The sequence below is a fragment of the Brassica rapa genome, chromosome A06 (assembly GCF_000309985.2).
Source record: "Brassica rapa cultivar Chiifu-401-42 chromosome A06, CAAS_Brap_v3.01, whole genome shotgun sequence".
Lineage (NCBI taxonomy): Eukaryota > Viridiplantae > Streptophyta > Magnoliopsida > Brassicales > Brassicaceae > Brassica > Brassica rapa.
Window position 1 is genome coordinate 5763874 of NC_024800.2, and position 12728 is coordinate 5776601.

General features: G+C 32.5%; 3 protein-coding genes and 1 long non-coding RNA gene across 4 annotated transcripts; all 4 read right to left on the reverse strand.

Annotated features, from left to right (window-relative positions):
* Nucleotides 1-2019: 2019 nt before the first annotated feature.
* LOC103872239 (NADH dehydrogenase [ubiquinone] 1 beta subcomplex subunit 3-B) lies at nucleotides 2020-2880 on the reverse strand. Its single transcript, XM_009150573.3, has 2 exons — nucleotides 2576-2880; nucleotides 2020-2278 (listed from the first exon to the last, which is right to left on the reverse strand). The coding sequence occupies exon 1, from the start codon at nucleotides 2825-2827 to the stop codon at nucleotides 2603-2605; it is 225 nt and encodes a 74-aa protein (XP_009148821.1). The 5' UTR covers nucleotides 2828-2880; the 3' UTR covers nucleotides 2020-2278; nucleotides 2576-2602.
* Nucleotides 2881-3035: 155 nt separating this feature from the next.
* LOC103872240 lies at nucleotides 3036-3524 on the reverse strand. Its single transcript, XM_009150574.3, has one exon. It carries the CDS (start codon nucleotides 3411-3413, stop codon nucleotides 3174-3176), a length of 240 nt encoding a protein of 79 aa, XP_009148822.1. The 5' UTR covers nucleotides 3414-3524; the 3' UTR covers nucleotides 3036-3173.
* A 267-nt stretch (nucleotides 3525-3791) lies between these two features.
* LOC103872242 (protein STICHEL-like 1) lies at nucleotides 3792-9725 on the reverse strand. The gene is made up of 6 exons (XM_009150575.3): nucleotides 5965-9725; nucleotides 5671-5890; nucleotides 4950-5417; nucleotides 4355-4877; nucleotides 4194-4275; nucleotides 3792-4093 (listed from the first exon to the last, which is right to left on the reverse strand). Exons 1-6 carry the CDS (start codon nucleotides 7663-7665, stop codon nucleotides 4010-4012), a joined length of 3078 nt encoding a protein of 1025 aa, XP_009148823.1. The 5' UTR covers nucleotides 7666-9725; the 3' UTR covers nucleotides 3792-4009.
* Nucleotides 9726-10924: 1199 nt separating this feature from the next.
* LOC117125780 lies at nucleotides 10925-12215 on the reverse strand. Its single transcript, XR_004448163.1, has 2 exons — nucleotides 12148-12215; nucleotides 10925-12089 (listed from the first exon to the last, which is right to left on the reverse strand). It is a non-coding gene; the product is annotated as an uncharacterized LOC117125780 (long non-coding RNA).
* Nucleotides 12216-12728: the final 513 nt, after the last annotated feature.

Below are 12728 nucleotides of genomic sequence, written 5' to 3' on the forward strand. Positions count from 1 at the left end.
TAAGGGAATTCATATTAATCATTTTTATGTTAGCTAATCAAAATAAAGATCCAAGACACAATCACACTGGCAAATAATATAATGATGAGTTCATTTTAGAGTTGGTTAGAAAAAACTATGATAAACGACATCATTTGCTATTTTATTAGATTAAAAAGGTATTGATTATACCTCGTAATTTATGTTTGTTAGATTTCATAATCTCATGCATTAGTTATCTCGTGGAGTCGTGGTTATGGCCTTATGGGAGTTATCATATTTGCTACGGTTTGCACTTTGCATATGAAACCAGTATAAAAACAAAAGTTCAACATTGTATTGTACGTACTTATTACATGTTCTTTGTAATACAATCTCTTTGTTTTTCTTAAATTCCTTGATCATAATGCATCAATTTTTGTAAGTTCCATCATTATATGTATACAGCAACAAGCATTTAACTTGAAAGCAACAATAAATGATTCTTAAATTTCAATTTTTACTCATACTCTTCCTCAGTTTCTTGCATGTGTGTCTTTGCTTTTCTCACACACCATTTCGATTTATCTCAAAATTTGGAAGCACATGTTTGATCCGTTTTTATGGGGGTTTACGATACTTCGTATGTTCGTATAATTACACACTTTAATTTTTGTAAGATCTTTATTTTCTTTGTATGTACTTCTTTTTCTTTTACTAATTCCGTTTAAACGTTTGGCATGAGATTCAAAAGCCCCACACTACGTCAATCCAAAAAAGCAAAATAATGTTCAGTAAATTTTTGATTTCATTCTATCGAGTTGTTCGACTGCCAATCATAGGCTATGTGAACTTTGAATTTCCAAACTGTAATTTATCAGGACGGAGCTAGAAGTAATTTCTATCGAGAAAAAATTACAAAAAATTAGCCAACACTAAAAATTTGAATTATTAAAATAGACACAATTAAAAACTAAAAACTACACTAAAAGATTACAAATTCATGGTAGGGACCTATACCACACTCTTTTTTTAAACATAATCCACACTCAATGTAGATTATTTTCTTCTTTTACTCAACGTAGATTCGGCACTGTATAACATACAGAAAACCATGAGCTTTTTAAAAATCCTACGAACTTTGAAACCTACAGTGCAACAAAATTATATTATTAATTAAGTGTATTTAAAAACAGAAATAAATTTAGCTCTAAACCCTTTTTGACCCAGATGTGTAGTTTGGCTTAACCAAAATTTAAAAATATAAATAACAAACATCATCTGTTGTAAATATATGCATGGATCGATAAATCAAGACCAGTAATCATATAACAGATTATATTACTTCAGTATTATAAAATCAGTTTATATAAAAATTACAAAAAGGAATTTTCGTAAGATAATGGTGATTTTGTTTCTCGAAAAAAGAAGGACGTAAATGGTGGTTTTCAGCAAACTACTTTCTGAAGAATACTATCTATATGATACATAAACATAAATTTTCACTTCTTATCTAATATGATAACAGTATATGAGAGAACTTACACGTAAAAGCAAAAAACATTCTGAATTTTGTTCTGGTTTAGTGTTTTTCGTTTTGAGAAAATCATTTTCCCTTACTATCGACAAACTTTCCAACAAAGCAAACGCACGAGACCTGGTTTTTCTAACACTATTATGGGTTTTACGTGCAATCAGTTTACTGACATCTGATTTCTCCTCCAAGATGCATTATTATATGTTTGATTCACTTTTTCTGTTTGTAGGTGAAATGGACGTAACGTGTAAGAATACACAAAGTTATAGTATAAAGGGTAAAGTTAAGACGTTATAATAATTGGAAAATAGTTATATAATATTCTGAGTATACTGCGATGACATATCAATCACGCACCTTACTTGGAATTACTAATTCCAAAATGTGATAACATTGCTTAACATACTTAGCCTTTTGTTTTACGTGCAGGCCCATTTTGAAAACTAAACTACTGCTACACTAGTACTAAACTAACGTATGCATAAACCTGAATGCTACCATCTCCAACACGACGCAGTTTTATCTGAGTGTCTACTCACAACAAGTCACAATTGCAAAGACAATCCACAATACAAAGCAACATTCAACGCCAGGTTAGAAGAAAAAACATAACTTGTGGGAGAGACAAAGAACGTTTAATCCCAACAAAATTTAAAGTTCAACAGAGAAATTAAAATTGTTGTGCGCAACAACAACACAGCCAACATTATTAAGACAAGCCAAAAGAAAGCCAGTAAACAGAGTAGAAGCCTTGCCTTCATCTTGTGCCACTGTTTGGAGCATCTGCAATAAGACAATAACTTTGTAGTGTAAGAGATTAGAGATCTAATACAAACTACACACTCTACAACAACAGACGCATTGGCTATAATGGATATAACATATAACATAACCGTCGACTAGTAAGTGCCTCTATGCTCTTGCCATCAAAATTAAAATCAACCAAAAACCAAACGATGCAAAAACGAGTTCATGCTTGTCAACAAATATTATCAGACAAATCTGATTTTTTTTTCGATCAAAGCGGATAAAAATTACAAAAGTCAGCATTGAAGATGAATCAATCGACAAATAAATTACCTGATCGAAGAAGAAGATCGATGGTCTTCAGTGAGAGGGAGCAGGCTGTTTCTGATTGTGGTGGGATGATGATTTGGAAGGAGCCAAAGCTTTGCTGTAGATCTGCTCACCCACGAGGTACACGCAGAAGGCCGCGACGCCGATGCCGAGACCGGGAAGAGCGTGTCTCATTTGGTTCGAAAGCATCGGATGCTTCCTCCATTCATCTCTTCGCCGGAAGAACTCGCCGGTTGTACCTAGAGGCTTCGCCATTTTCTCCGGTGTTCGATTGGAATCTCCTGCGGCCGTACCTTCTTCTTCTCAACCTTATTGACAAATCATGTCTTACTTTAAGTTTGGGCCATGTTCTTGGCCCATTAACAGGCTTTATCGAAATTAGTCACTATTGGGCTTTTTATTTCGTACGTTATTTTATTAATAGAAATTTTATTTTTTGGTCTAAGATGAATCATTTGTTTCGAAGTGACAGTCAAAATAATAACTGAAGAAATGTTTTTTTTTTACTTATTTATATAAGAAAAATTGCATATTGCATTCATATGAAAATATAAGCTAATTGCATTGATAGCTCATAATAATATTTTATGATCATTCCAGCTTAGGTTTCTGGTTCAGGGGACAATAGCATGGTGATGTCATCGAAGAAACTGTTTTCAGGCATAAACATGGTGTTCTCGATGTTAGAGGATGGGCTTGGAGGAGGAGGATCTAGTGTAGGATCCGATGGGATTGGTGGGATTTCACCAGTTTTGTCTTCGAACTGTTCGGCCATTGTTTGGACGGCTATTAAACAAAGAAGAAATAGAGCAATCTTCATTGTTGTTGCAGAGAACTTCATGTTTTTGTTTTGTGTTTGTATGTTTAAATGGTGATGAGATTAGCAGAGGACTTGTATTTGTATATGTAAGCCAATGATCAGTCGATGTCAGTCAAAATAGGTGGAGAACTGGAGAGAAAGTACACGACACAAAAATGTGATTATTTTTCTACATATATTAAGAAATCAAAAAATGAAAGATGAATATACTAAATTTAATCATTTGAAATGATTATTTTCATTTTTTTTCTACTTTGTTAATTAATAATACATTATTGAATCTATTATCGGAAATTTTTATTTAAAGATTCTCCTGAAGAAGTTAAAATTAATCGTGTTACAAACAAAAAAAAGTGAAAACTTATCTTGATGGTATTCAATGTTTAAATCTTAAAATCATAATATAAAGTTCCTTTTAAAATTACATATCTTATAGTTTTTCAATATTTGCTATCAAATTCAATTCTAATACAGAGTTACTGTAATTCTCCTATTATTTTCATAAAAATAATTATAATACAGTTAAAAAATAAAACGAATTAAACCACGGCGGTTTTTGTGAAGAGCTGAGATTTCTTGGCTCTTAAATATTTTCTTCTTCCATACGGTAACCTTTCTCACTTCCTTGTCTTGGCACATCCACTGAACAACAAGAATCTTCTCTTTTGACTTCTTCGTGAACGCACAGAGGTCCCTTTGATCTATAATCATACAATCAAAAACGTCAAACAAAAAGGAAAAAAAAGGTTTCGTGTTTCCTCTCATTTCACCATTAAAGTAACGTTTCGCCCATGAACTCACCTTGCTTATTCTTGGAGACTTCTGTGTTTTCCAACAGAAAAGCAAACTGCAAACTCCTCTTCCTGATACAGATTCATATCCTCTACACAAACCAATCAAAACAAATGTTTGTTATGAAAATTAGGTTCACTTTATTCATACACTGAACCAAGATTACTTACAGATTGTTTTTGTTGTTAGTGAAGTTACTATCGTGGAGTATACTCGGTGAAACAGGACAATGCTCCATTCTTTTACCGGTCTGATTCTCCTGAGCCTCATCCATTTTGCAAATCTTCAAAACTTCATTGTTTAGTCCAGAAGAAACTGCAGAACCAATGTTTGGTTGGTGATGATGATAACTGGTGTCTTCTTGAGGTGAAACTTGATTCCTTTCAGGTTTTAACAGTCCTTGTGAGCCAGGAGTCCTCTGTAACCTTTCAGTTTCTAATCTCTGTTCTTGGATGATCGTTTCAATCCTTTTCATTGGAACCTCGTACCCACTTTCAGTATCTGAACTATCTGCCACTTCTGTTTCTCTTGTCCGCTTGGAGCTGAGTAACTCAGTTTCAGACAAGAGGATCATCCTCACCTCTACGTTTCTCCTTAGCACAGTCTCAATCATATTTGTGATACTTCTTACGAACCCTTCAGCTCTCAGTTTGATCTCTCTGTCTCCAAATGCAATATAAGCAACTAGAATACCTGCAAACATGATCCTATTAGTATACTACAAGTGATTGGCTTTATCTAATTTAAAGCAGTTCTTAGCCTTACCTTTAACTTCACTGATAGATAATAGCTTTCCATGAGAATATAGCAGCTGCTTCAATGTCTTTGAATGGCATTTATCTACACACTTCATCCAGATATCATTTAGTTTCTCTGAAATGGATGCATCATTCTCTAAAACTTCGCTGGATGAGGAGAAAGATGTCACTTCATGAACGGTAGTTTCGCCTTTTCTTATGGAAGTTGGGGAAGCTGAGTTACTACACTGAAGGCTTGATCTTTGTTTGTAAGCAATAACTTCTCTTGAAATGCTTGACTGGTTTTCTTCAGTTGCTATAGAGCTTTGCCTTCTACTGCTACTGGTGTGTGTGGTTCCGGGAGAAGGCATCAAACCAAGCTGCAGCAAGGTAGCTATGAACCATGTTGAACGATCGGTAGTAACTCGAAGCTGTTTCTCAGCCTCTGAAAGAATCTTCAAAGCATGCTTTAGCCTCTCCATTTCCGCTTCACTCACTATAAAAGGAAAGAACAAGATTGGCCAAAGAGTCATCAATGAGCTAAAACCAATGTTCTAACATTATTACATAATTTAATAAATTTAGACTAATTTAGATCGATTTAAACCGATTTGAATAGTATAAATCAGATTTTTTTTGCTAGGACCTATTTGCCCGCCTGGGCTAAAACATTGTATAAAACCATCTTTTTGTGCAGTTTTGTTTAAGATTATTAGAATTAACAAATCTAAAAATTCTAGAAAACTCACAGTTACGTCCATCAAGGAAGGCGTCACTGTATTTTTCATCCAAGGCCTTGTATGCTCCAGCAATGATATCCATGATAAGGCTAGCTAGTTGAGACATCATGAGAATTGGGTCAGCTCCTAAGTCCAGTAACTCTCTAGCTTTCTTCACGGTCTCTGCCGTGTCAGAAGCTAACGCTAGCTCCAAGAGTTCAAGCAAGTTCTCATCAGAAACAACACCCACCTGCACAAAACACCCAACAGTCACATTGAGTTGATGGAAAAGAAAAGAAACATAGAGCAAACACCAAAACTTACTAGCTCATTTACAAGATCAACAGTGATTCTCTTCCCCATCAAACTCAGCTGATCCAACATGGTTTCAGCATCTCTAAGCGAGCCATCAGCATTCAAAGCAATCAGGCTCAACGCCTGAGATTCCACATCGAGATTTTCATCTGAAGCAATCTTCCTTAACCTCACAACAATGTCACCATCCTTGAGTTTGTTGAAGAGTAACTTCTGGCACCTTGACTGAATCGTTCGAGGAACGTTCCCAAGCTCAGTAGTCACACAAACGAAGACGACTCTCTGCAGAGGCTTCTCAAGAAACTTGAGTAACAACAGCCAAGTCTTAGACGGCAGCAAGTGACACTCATCTATCACAAAAACCTTGTACCTTGCTGAACCCTGTGGAGGAGCCAAACTCATCAGCTTTTTCAAAACGTACCTAACTCTCTCACCTCCATTCTCCTTAGACGCATCAAGCTCCAACAAGTCCCTACTCTTCCCTGACATGAAGTCACTGCACTCTTTGCAGTACCCACAAGGCTTCATCTCTTCATTCGCCAACACATCACAGTTCAAAGCCGCCGAGAAGATTCTCGCAGTAGATGTCTTCCCAGTTCCTCTAGGACCTTGGAATAGATAAACACCAGCAACTCTACCCTTCTTCAAAGCGTTCATTAAGGACTGAACAACAGTACTCTGACCAACGAGTTCATCAAAGAACATTGGTTTGTACTTTATGCTCAAGCTCTGCATACTTACTTCTTCTTCACTAGTAGACCATCTTCTCCCATCTAATCTACTCTGAGACTCTAAATCAAGCTCTCCAAAATCATCATCACTCCCTATAGATAAACCTCCTCCTCTAGTACTATCACCACCGTATTTAAGCAAAGGTACAACACTCAGCTTCTTATTACATCTCCCAGAAGAATGTCTATGCCTATATTGACTCCCACCACCACATAAGATGCTGCTTCCTTTCCTTCTAAGAGTATCCGAAAACGAAGGCGAACAGCAACTCCTACACCCACCTCTATGTTTCAGATTCCTGTAGAAAGGAATCCCGCAGCCTTGTTGGCTCCCTGTAACATCCAACTCATCATCATCAAAAGATTCCACCGTGCTGGGGCTACGGAGAGCGTACAGGTTGTTGTACGAGGTGGTGGACAATGCAGGCGTGCTGTTACAAGTATAAGAAGAGGAGTCTCTCTTGCTTGTAGCTCTCAAGAACTTGTAAGAAGAAGAGCGTGACCAGTTCTTGTGCTTAAGCTTCAGCATTTGAGTGAGCTTGCCAAGACTCTCTGAATTGCTGAAATCCTCTGTTTCTTCACCTGATGTTGCTTCTTTAGGTTGATGATGATGATATCGATTCTTCTTCTTGGTAAAACGATTCTTGTTCCTAGCATCACTCACATCATCATCATCATCATCATTGTCGGTAGAAGTTTTGTGAGACTTCCAATTATACAAGAAGACCTTCTTCTCCTTCTCCTTGCCTCGACTACTCTCAGCTCGAAACTGTGAATCCAACTGATTGAGAAGGGCGACGTTGTTGTTGTTGCTCGGCGGAAGCTCTTCTTCCACTGGGACGGATCTGGAGGAAGTGAGAGGGGATTTCCAGGAGGAAGAGGTTCCGGGATCGCGTAAGCATTTGGAGACTTTCCTGATTTGAGTTAGCTCTCTCTTGAGATGCAGTTTGCTCGGATCCGATATCTTTAGACCCGACATTCTTCAGAGCTAACTCTTCTTGTTCAAGTTTGAAAAGAAGAAGAAGAAGAAGAATCTCTGTTGAGAGACAATGAGAGCGATGGATGAAGAAAGCGATTGTTGAGAAATTCAAAAAAAATAAAATCAAGGTGTTGATGATGACTGGTGATGATTTAATTGTTTAAAATAAAATAAAAATAATAAATGAAAATAGAAAAGGACACACGAAAAGAAATGTGAAAAAGTGAAAGTTGGGTCGGAAGGAGCGGTGACGCTCGGGATTCCTCCTTTACTGGGGGCTCTCTCTCTTCTTGTCAGATCCAATTCACACTCCTCACGTTTCTTCTCTGTCTTCTTTGACCTTTTTTTTTTTAATAATCCATTTTTGGTGTGTTTTTTATACATAACAGACCAAAGCAAGTACATACTGACCAGCAAAATAAACTTTGTCTAAAACTCTGTTAGATTAATTTGAAACCATTTATTAGGCTTGGATGATTTACATGTTGTGCTTATACGAAACATATCTCGTTTCCTCCTTGTCGTAGCATCACATGTATATAATGATTTATTAATATTCAGTTCGGTGACATATACATACATACCTTCACTCTTTAGTTCTCTCATGTGTTATCGTCTGGTCCGTTTGACAATGCTGTGAACGAAAACGGCTAAAAAATCACATGCCTAGTTTATTCCATTGTTTTAAAAGAGTCACTAGATTTCGACCCGCGCTTCGAAAGCGCGGATTTTATGGGTTATATACGAAGTTGGATATGAGATAGTATTTTGAGTATATTGTGTATTATTATGTTATAAAATCGTATTATATCAAATATATAAATTTGTTTAAAATTATATAACTTATGAATAAGTTTATTCGAGATTTTTTATATACACTCTTATGTAACGCTTTCTTAAGTATAAAAATTTTACCTAAATTTGATAAACGAACCAAACTAATACGAAATACAGGCTCAGTTCAAGATTGAGAAAAAGTACCTATTAGATTTTTTTGGACATGCGGGTCTCTATTGAACTCCGGGTATCCAAAGTACCTAGAATGTTTTGTTCATATTATGTATATTTGAGTAATTCATATATGTTCTCAGTATAAAAATATTATTGTAAATTTTGGATTCGTATTTTCTGTTATAGTTTCAGGTTTTGGGTAAAATTTCAAATTGTAAAAATATATTTAAAATATTGGATATTTTTGGTTCTCGGGTAAGATTTTGGTCTTTTAGATATTTAGTTATTTTTGGTATATGTTTGATTTTGAGTATTTTCGTGTTTTGATTTTTTTGGCTTTTAGGATTCTTTAGATTTTTTGTCCTAAATACTCGAACCGAGCTAGACTCATTACGTAGCCAAATTACATAGTAAATTTTATAAATACTTGAATATTGACTCAAACTTACCTGGAACTAAAAGAAACAAATCTTAACAAAAAAAATATATTCAAATACCTAGTTGGATATAAATGCCAAGACCCAAAGAACTTGGACCTGAAAAAAACCGATTTATATTTGACCCGAAGACCCGAATGCCCAAATCTCACATTTCATTATATCTTTGTGCATTTTATAAAAGTTACTTTTGATTAGTTGGTGAAACTTAAAATTTATTTGAGAGGTTTTTGGCTAATTTAACAGTATGGATTTGTAGGTTTTTTGTTGAGCACTAAAAAAAGATTTGTTGGGTTTTTGATAATTTTAAACTTATCTTAAATATTAAATTGTTATTTATCAATAAAATAAAATTAACATAATATATCATTTTTAAACTTATTTTAATTATGAAGTTAATGAGGCATATTTAGAGAAAAATATAATAAAGTGTATGTGATAATATTTTCGTGAACCAAATTTATGTGATCGTATATATATGATATAATCTTTTTGTTTACAAAAAGATATGGGTCCAATAAATAAAAATTTGACTAAATGATTGTTAGAGAAATTTAAGGCAACATATTGTTTGTCCAAATAATGTAAAACCAAAAATATTATTAGTTAATGAAAGGGTCCAAACAACTTTTTAAGTAGATTTATTAATACTCCTTCTCTTTTAATAGTATTGATTCTTGGGTTCACCCCTTAAGGTGAACCTCTAGGTTCACCAACCAATAGAATTTCATTATTTCAATTTCGATATCTTTTAGAAAATGAAACAAAATATTGTCAAAATATATTATGTTTTTCAAAAAAAAAGGTTAAAAAATAATAGTTAGAAAAAACGAATTTAAAAAATATATATATTTTTATCGTCGTCAGCAAAACACTAAACCCTAAATCCTAATCCCTAAACCCTAAATCATAAACCCTATAAACCCTTGGGCAAACTCTAAACCCTTGAATAATTCATACTCTAAATCAAAAACACTAAATCCTAAAACCCTAAACCCTTAAGTGTTTAGTGTTTTTGATTTGGAGTTTAGGATTTATCCAAGGATTTAGGGTTTATCCAAGGGTTTATGATTTAGGGTTTAGGGATAAGGGATTAGGATTTAGGGTTTAGTATTTTTCTGAGGACGTTAAAAATATATTTTTTTAATTACTACTTTTTTAATTTATTTATTTTTACCTTTTTATTTTAAAAATATAATATAACTTATATCTTGAGAAAATATTTTGTTTCCTCCTTTAAAAGATTTCGAATATGAAATAACACAATCCTATTGGTGGGTGAACCTAGAGGTTCACCTTAGGGAGTGAACCCAAGAATAAGTCGTTTTAAAAATATTTCTTTTGTTTTCCATCGTGAGTGATCTTAATGTAACTACTTACCACATTCAACTCATCTTGTTTTTAATAATTGGACAAAATGTTACAACTGCCAAATTATTACACCAGTAATTATAGTCTTACAAGTTACAACTTACAACCACCACAATACTATACAAGGATCATATGTATTCACTATTCACTGAATCTTACGTACCTTACAAATCGGAATATGAAGTTGATCTTTTTCTCAAATATATATACCATACCATACATACTGACATACACAACTAAAGGGATCCCAGTCTTGCACACATATATATCTATGTAGAAATATTTTTTGAATACTATCATATATTCTTCAATACTCCTTATTCACTTTAACTAGTGCTAATTATAAATAGAGATGCGCGAAATGTGAATTCATAAAATATAGTATAGAGCTATGTTTTTTTGTCTGGTCAATATTTCACACATCGGAACTTATTACTAGATGTGTTAATAATTTGCTTTTTTACATAGACCGGAGTTATTTTCCAGGAATCATTGAGTTGTTTTTTTTTTGCTATGGTCACGTTAGTTTATACTCACAGATATGTATTATACTATTATCTGTCGATATCATGCATATGACCAAACTCTTGGCTGCTTATACCGTGTTCTTTGATAATGCATTATAGTCATTCATATAAGCAATAAACAGATTAACGACGAAATGCACATGCCGCTATTTTGTCTGTTTTCGAAGCTTTTTTCATTGCCACTCAAATTAAATTTATTAGTCTTCTAAATTCCTAGAAGAAAAGAAAAACAACTAGCAAAGGTTGTCTCTATGTTGATAACATGTTAGAGAACCTTAGTCAATACCGAAGGAAGAACCAAGACAAGCTACTGATCAATCTGGTCGGGGTTTAATCATAGACGCTCCTTTCCGAATGTCGTTACAGTTACAATCATAATCCATGCCCTGTTTTATTTAATGATATTGCTTAATGCTCATCTATACTATTATTTGAGAAGTGAATTTGCTTATGTGTCAAGTTCTCCATAATTTTAGGTATTTGACTTATTATATAATTAAAACGAATTTTATATTAATAATATTATATTGTATTTCATATTACCTAATTAATTACAAATTAATATGATAAATGAACAAAAATACATTTTTCTATACTATAAATCTTCTACATATTATTTTGTTGTTATCTGAAATAATATTTTTATTATAAAACATTAAGATATAAAGAAATTATAATTAAATATTAATCAATCAAAAATATTTTTATAAAATATTTCAAATATATAAGTGCTTTTAAAAGCTAATTATATAATTAAAATGAATTATTATTTTAATAATATTGGATTATATTTTATATTACTAAATTGATTATAAATTAATATAATAAATTATCAAAATTAAAAAAAAAAGATAATTGTTTTACATATATATTTTATTGTTATCTGGAAAATAAAATTTTATTATTATAAGAGATTAAGACATAGAACAATTTCTAATTAAATATTAATCAATCAAAAGCTGATTTTGTTTGTGTGTCGTATTCTTCATGATTTTAGATATTTTTGCTTAATATATAATTTAAAAGAATTTTATATTAATAATAATAGATTATAAGTTATATTAGCTAATTGATTATAAACTAATATGAAAAAATATCAAAATAAAAACATATATTTTTAAAAATAAATAAGATAATTCTTTTATATATATATATATATACAGTTGTTATCTGGAAATATTTTTTTATTATAAGACATTAAGATATAGAACCATTTATAATTAAATATTAATATATCAAAAATTATCCCAATAATAAACATATATAATAAAAATATTAAACTTTTTGTTAAATCATTAATAATTATTTATTATATTATTTTTTAATTAATAAGACATAAACCAAAAATTATTCGTAAGAAGATAATGCCCGCATGTGCGGGCAAAACACCTAGTACAGTATATGCTTACACTCTAAAAATATCTTTAAAGTTCCAACATGTTACATATTAGTTCGTCTATCAGATCAATTTGTTTACTTAAAAAAAACAGTTTTATAGATATGAAATTATAACATTATAAAATGAAGAGCATGTCTAACTAATGACATATGATATATTCTCTTTGTTTCATTTTAATTGTTGTTTTAATTTTTTTTAAGACTTGTTGATTATGCTATTACAAAGTATAAGAAACATTACATATACGATACTACAACCGGCCTTATGAAGATTCCCGTTTGACTGCATCACATTGAACCGTCCTGTGAGATCTGTTAATAAAACACTTACTTTTGTAAATTTTCAAAATAAAAATATTATTAACTATATATCTAACGA

Excerpts from the sequence above, each read along its gene's own strand:
- LOC103872240 (XM_009150574.3), bottom strand. The coding sequence starts at position 3,413 with ATGAAGTTCTCTGCAACAACAATGAAGATTGCTCTATTTCTTCTTTGT.
- LOC103872239 (XM_009150573.3), bottom strand. The coding sequence starts at position 2,827 with ATGGCGAAGCCTCTAGGTACAACCGGCGAGTTCTTCCGGCGAAGAGAT.
- LOC103872242 (XM_009150575.3), bottom strand. The coding sequence starts at position 7,665 with ATGTCGGGTCTAAAGATATCGGATCCGAGCAAACTGCATCTCAAGAGA. Across the intron at positions 5,891-5,964 it reads TTGATCTTGTAAATGAGCTA|GTGGGTGTTGTTTCTGATGA; the intron begins GTAAGTTTTGGT and ends TGTTTTGTGCAG. Across the intron at positions 4,878-4,949 it reads ATCTATCAGTGAAGTTAAAG|GTATTCTAGTTGCTTATATT; the intron begins GTAAGGCTAAGA and ends TCATGTTTGCAG.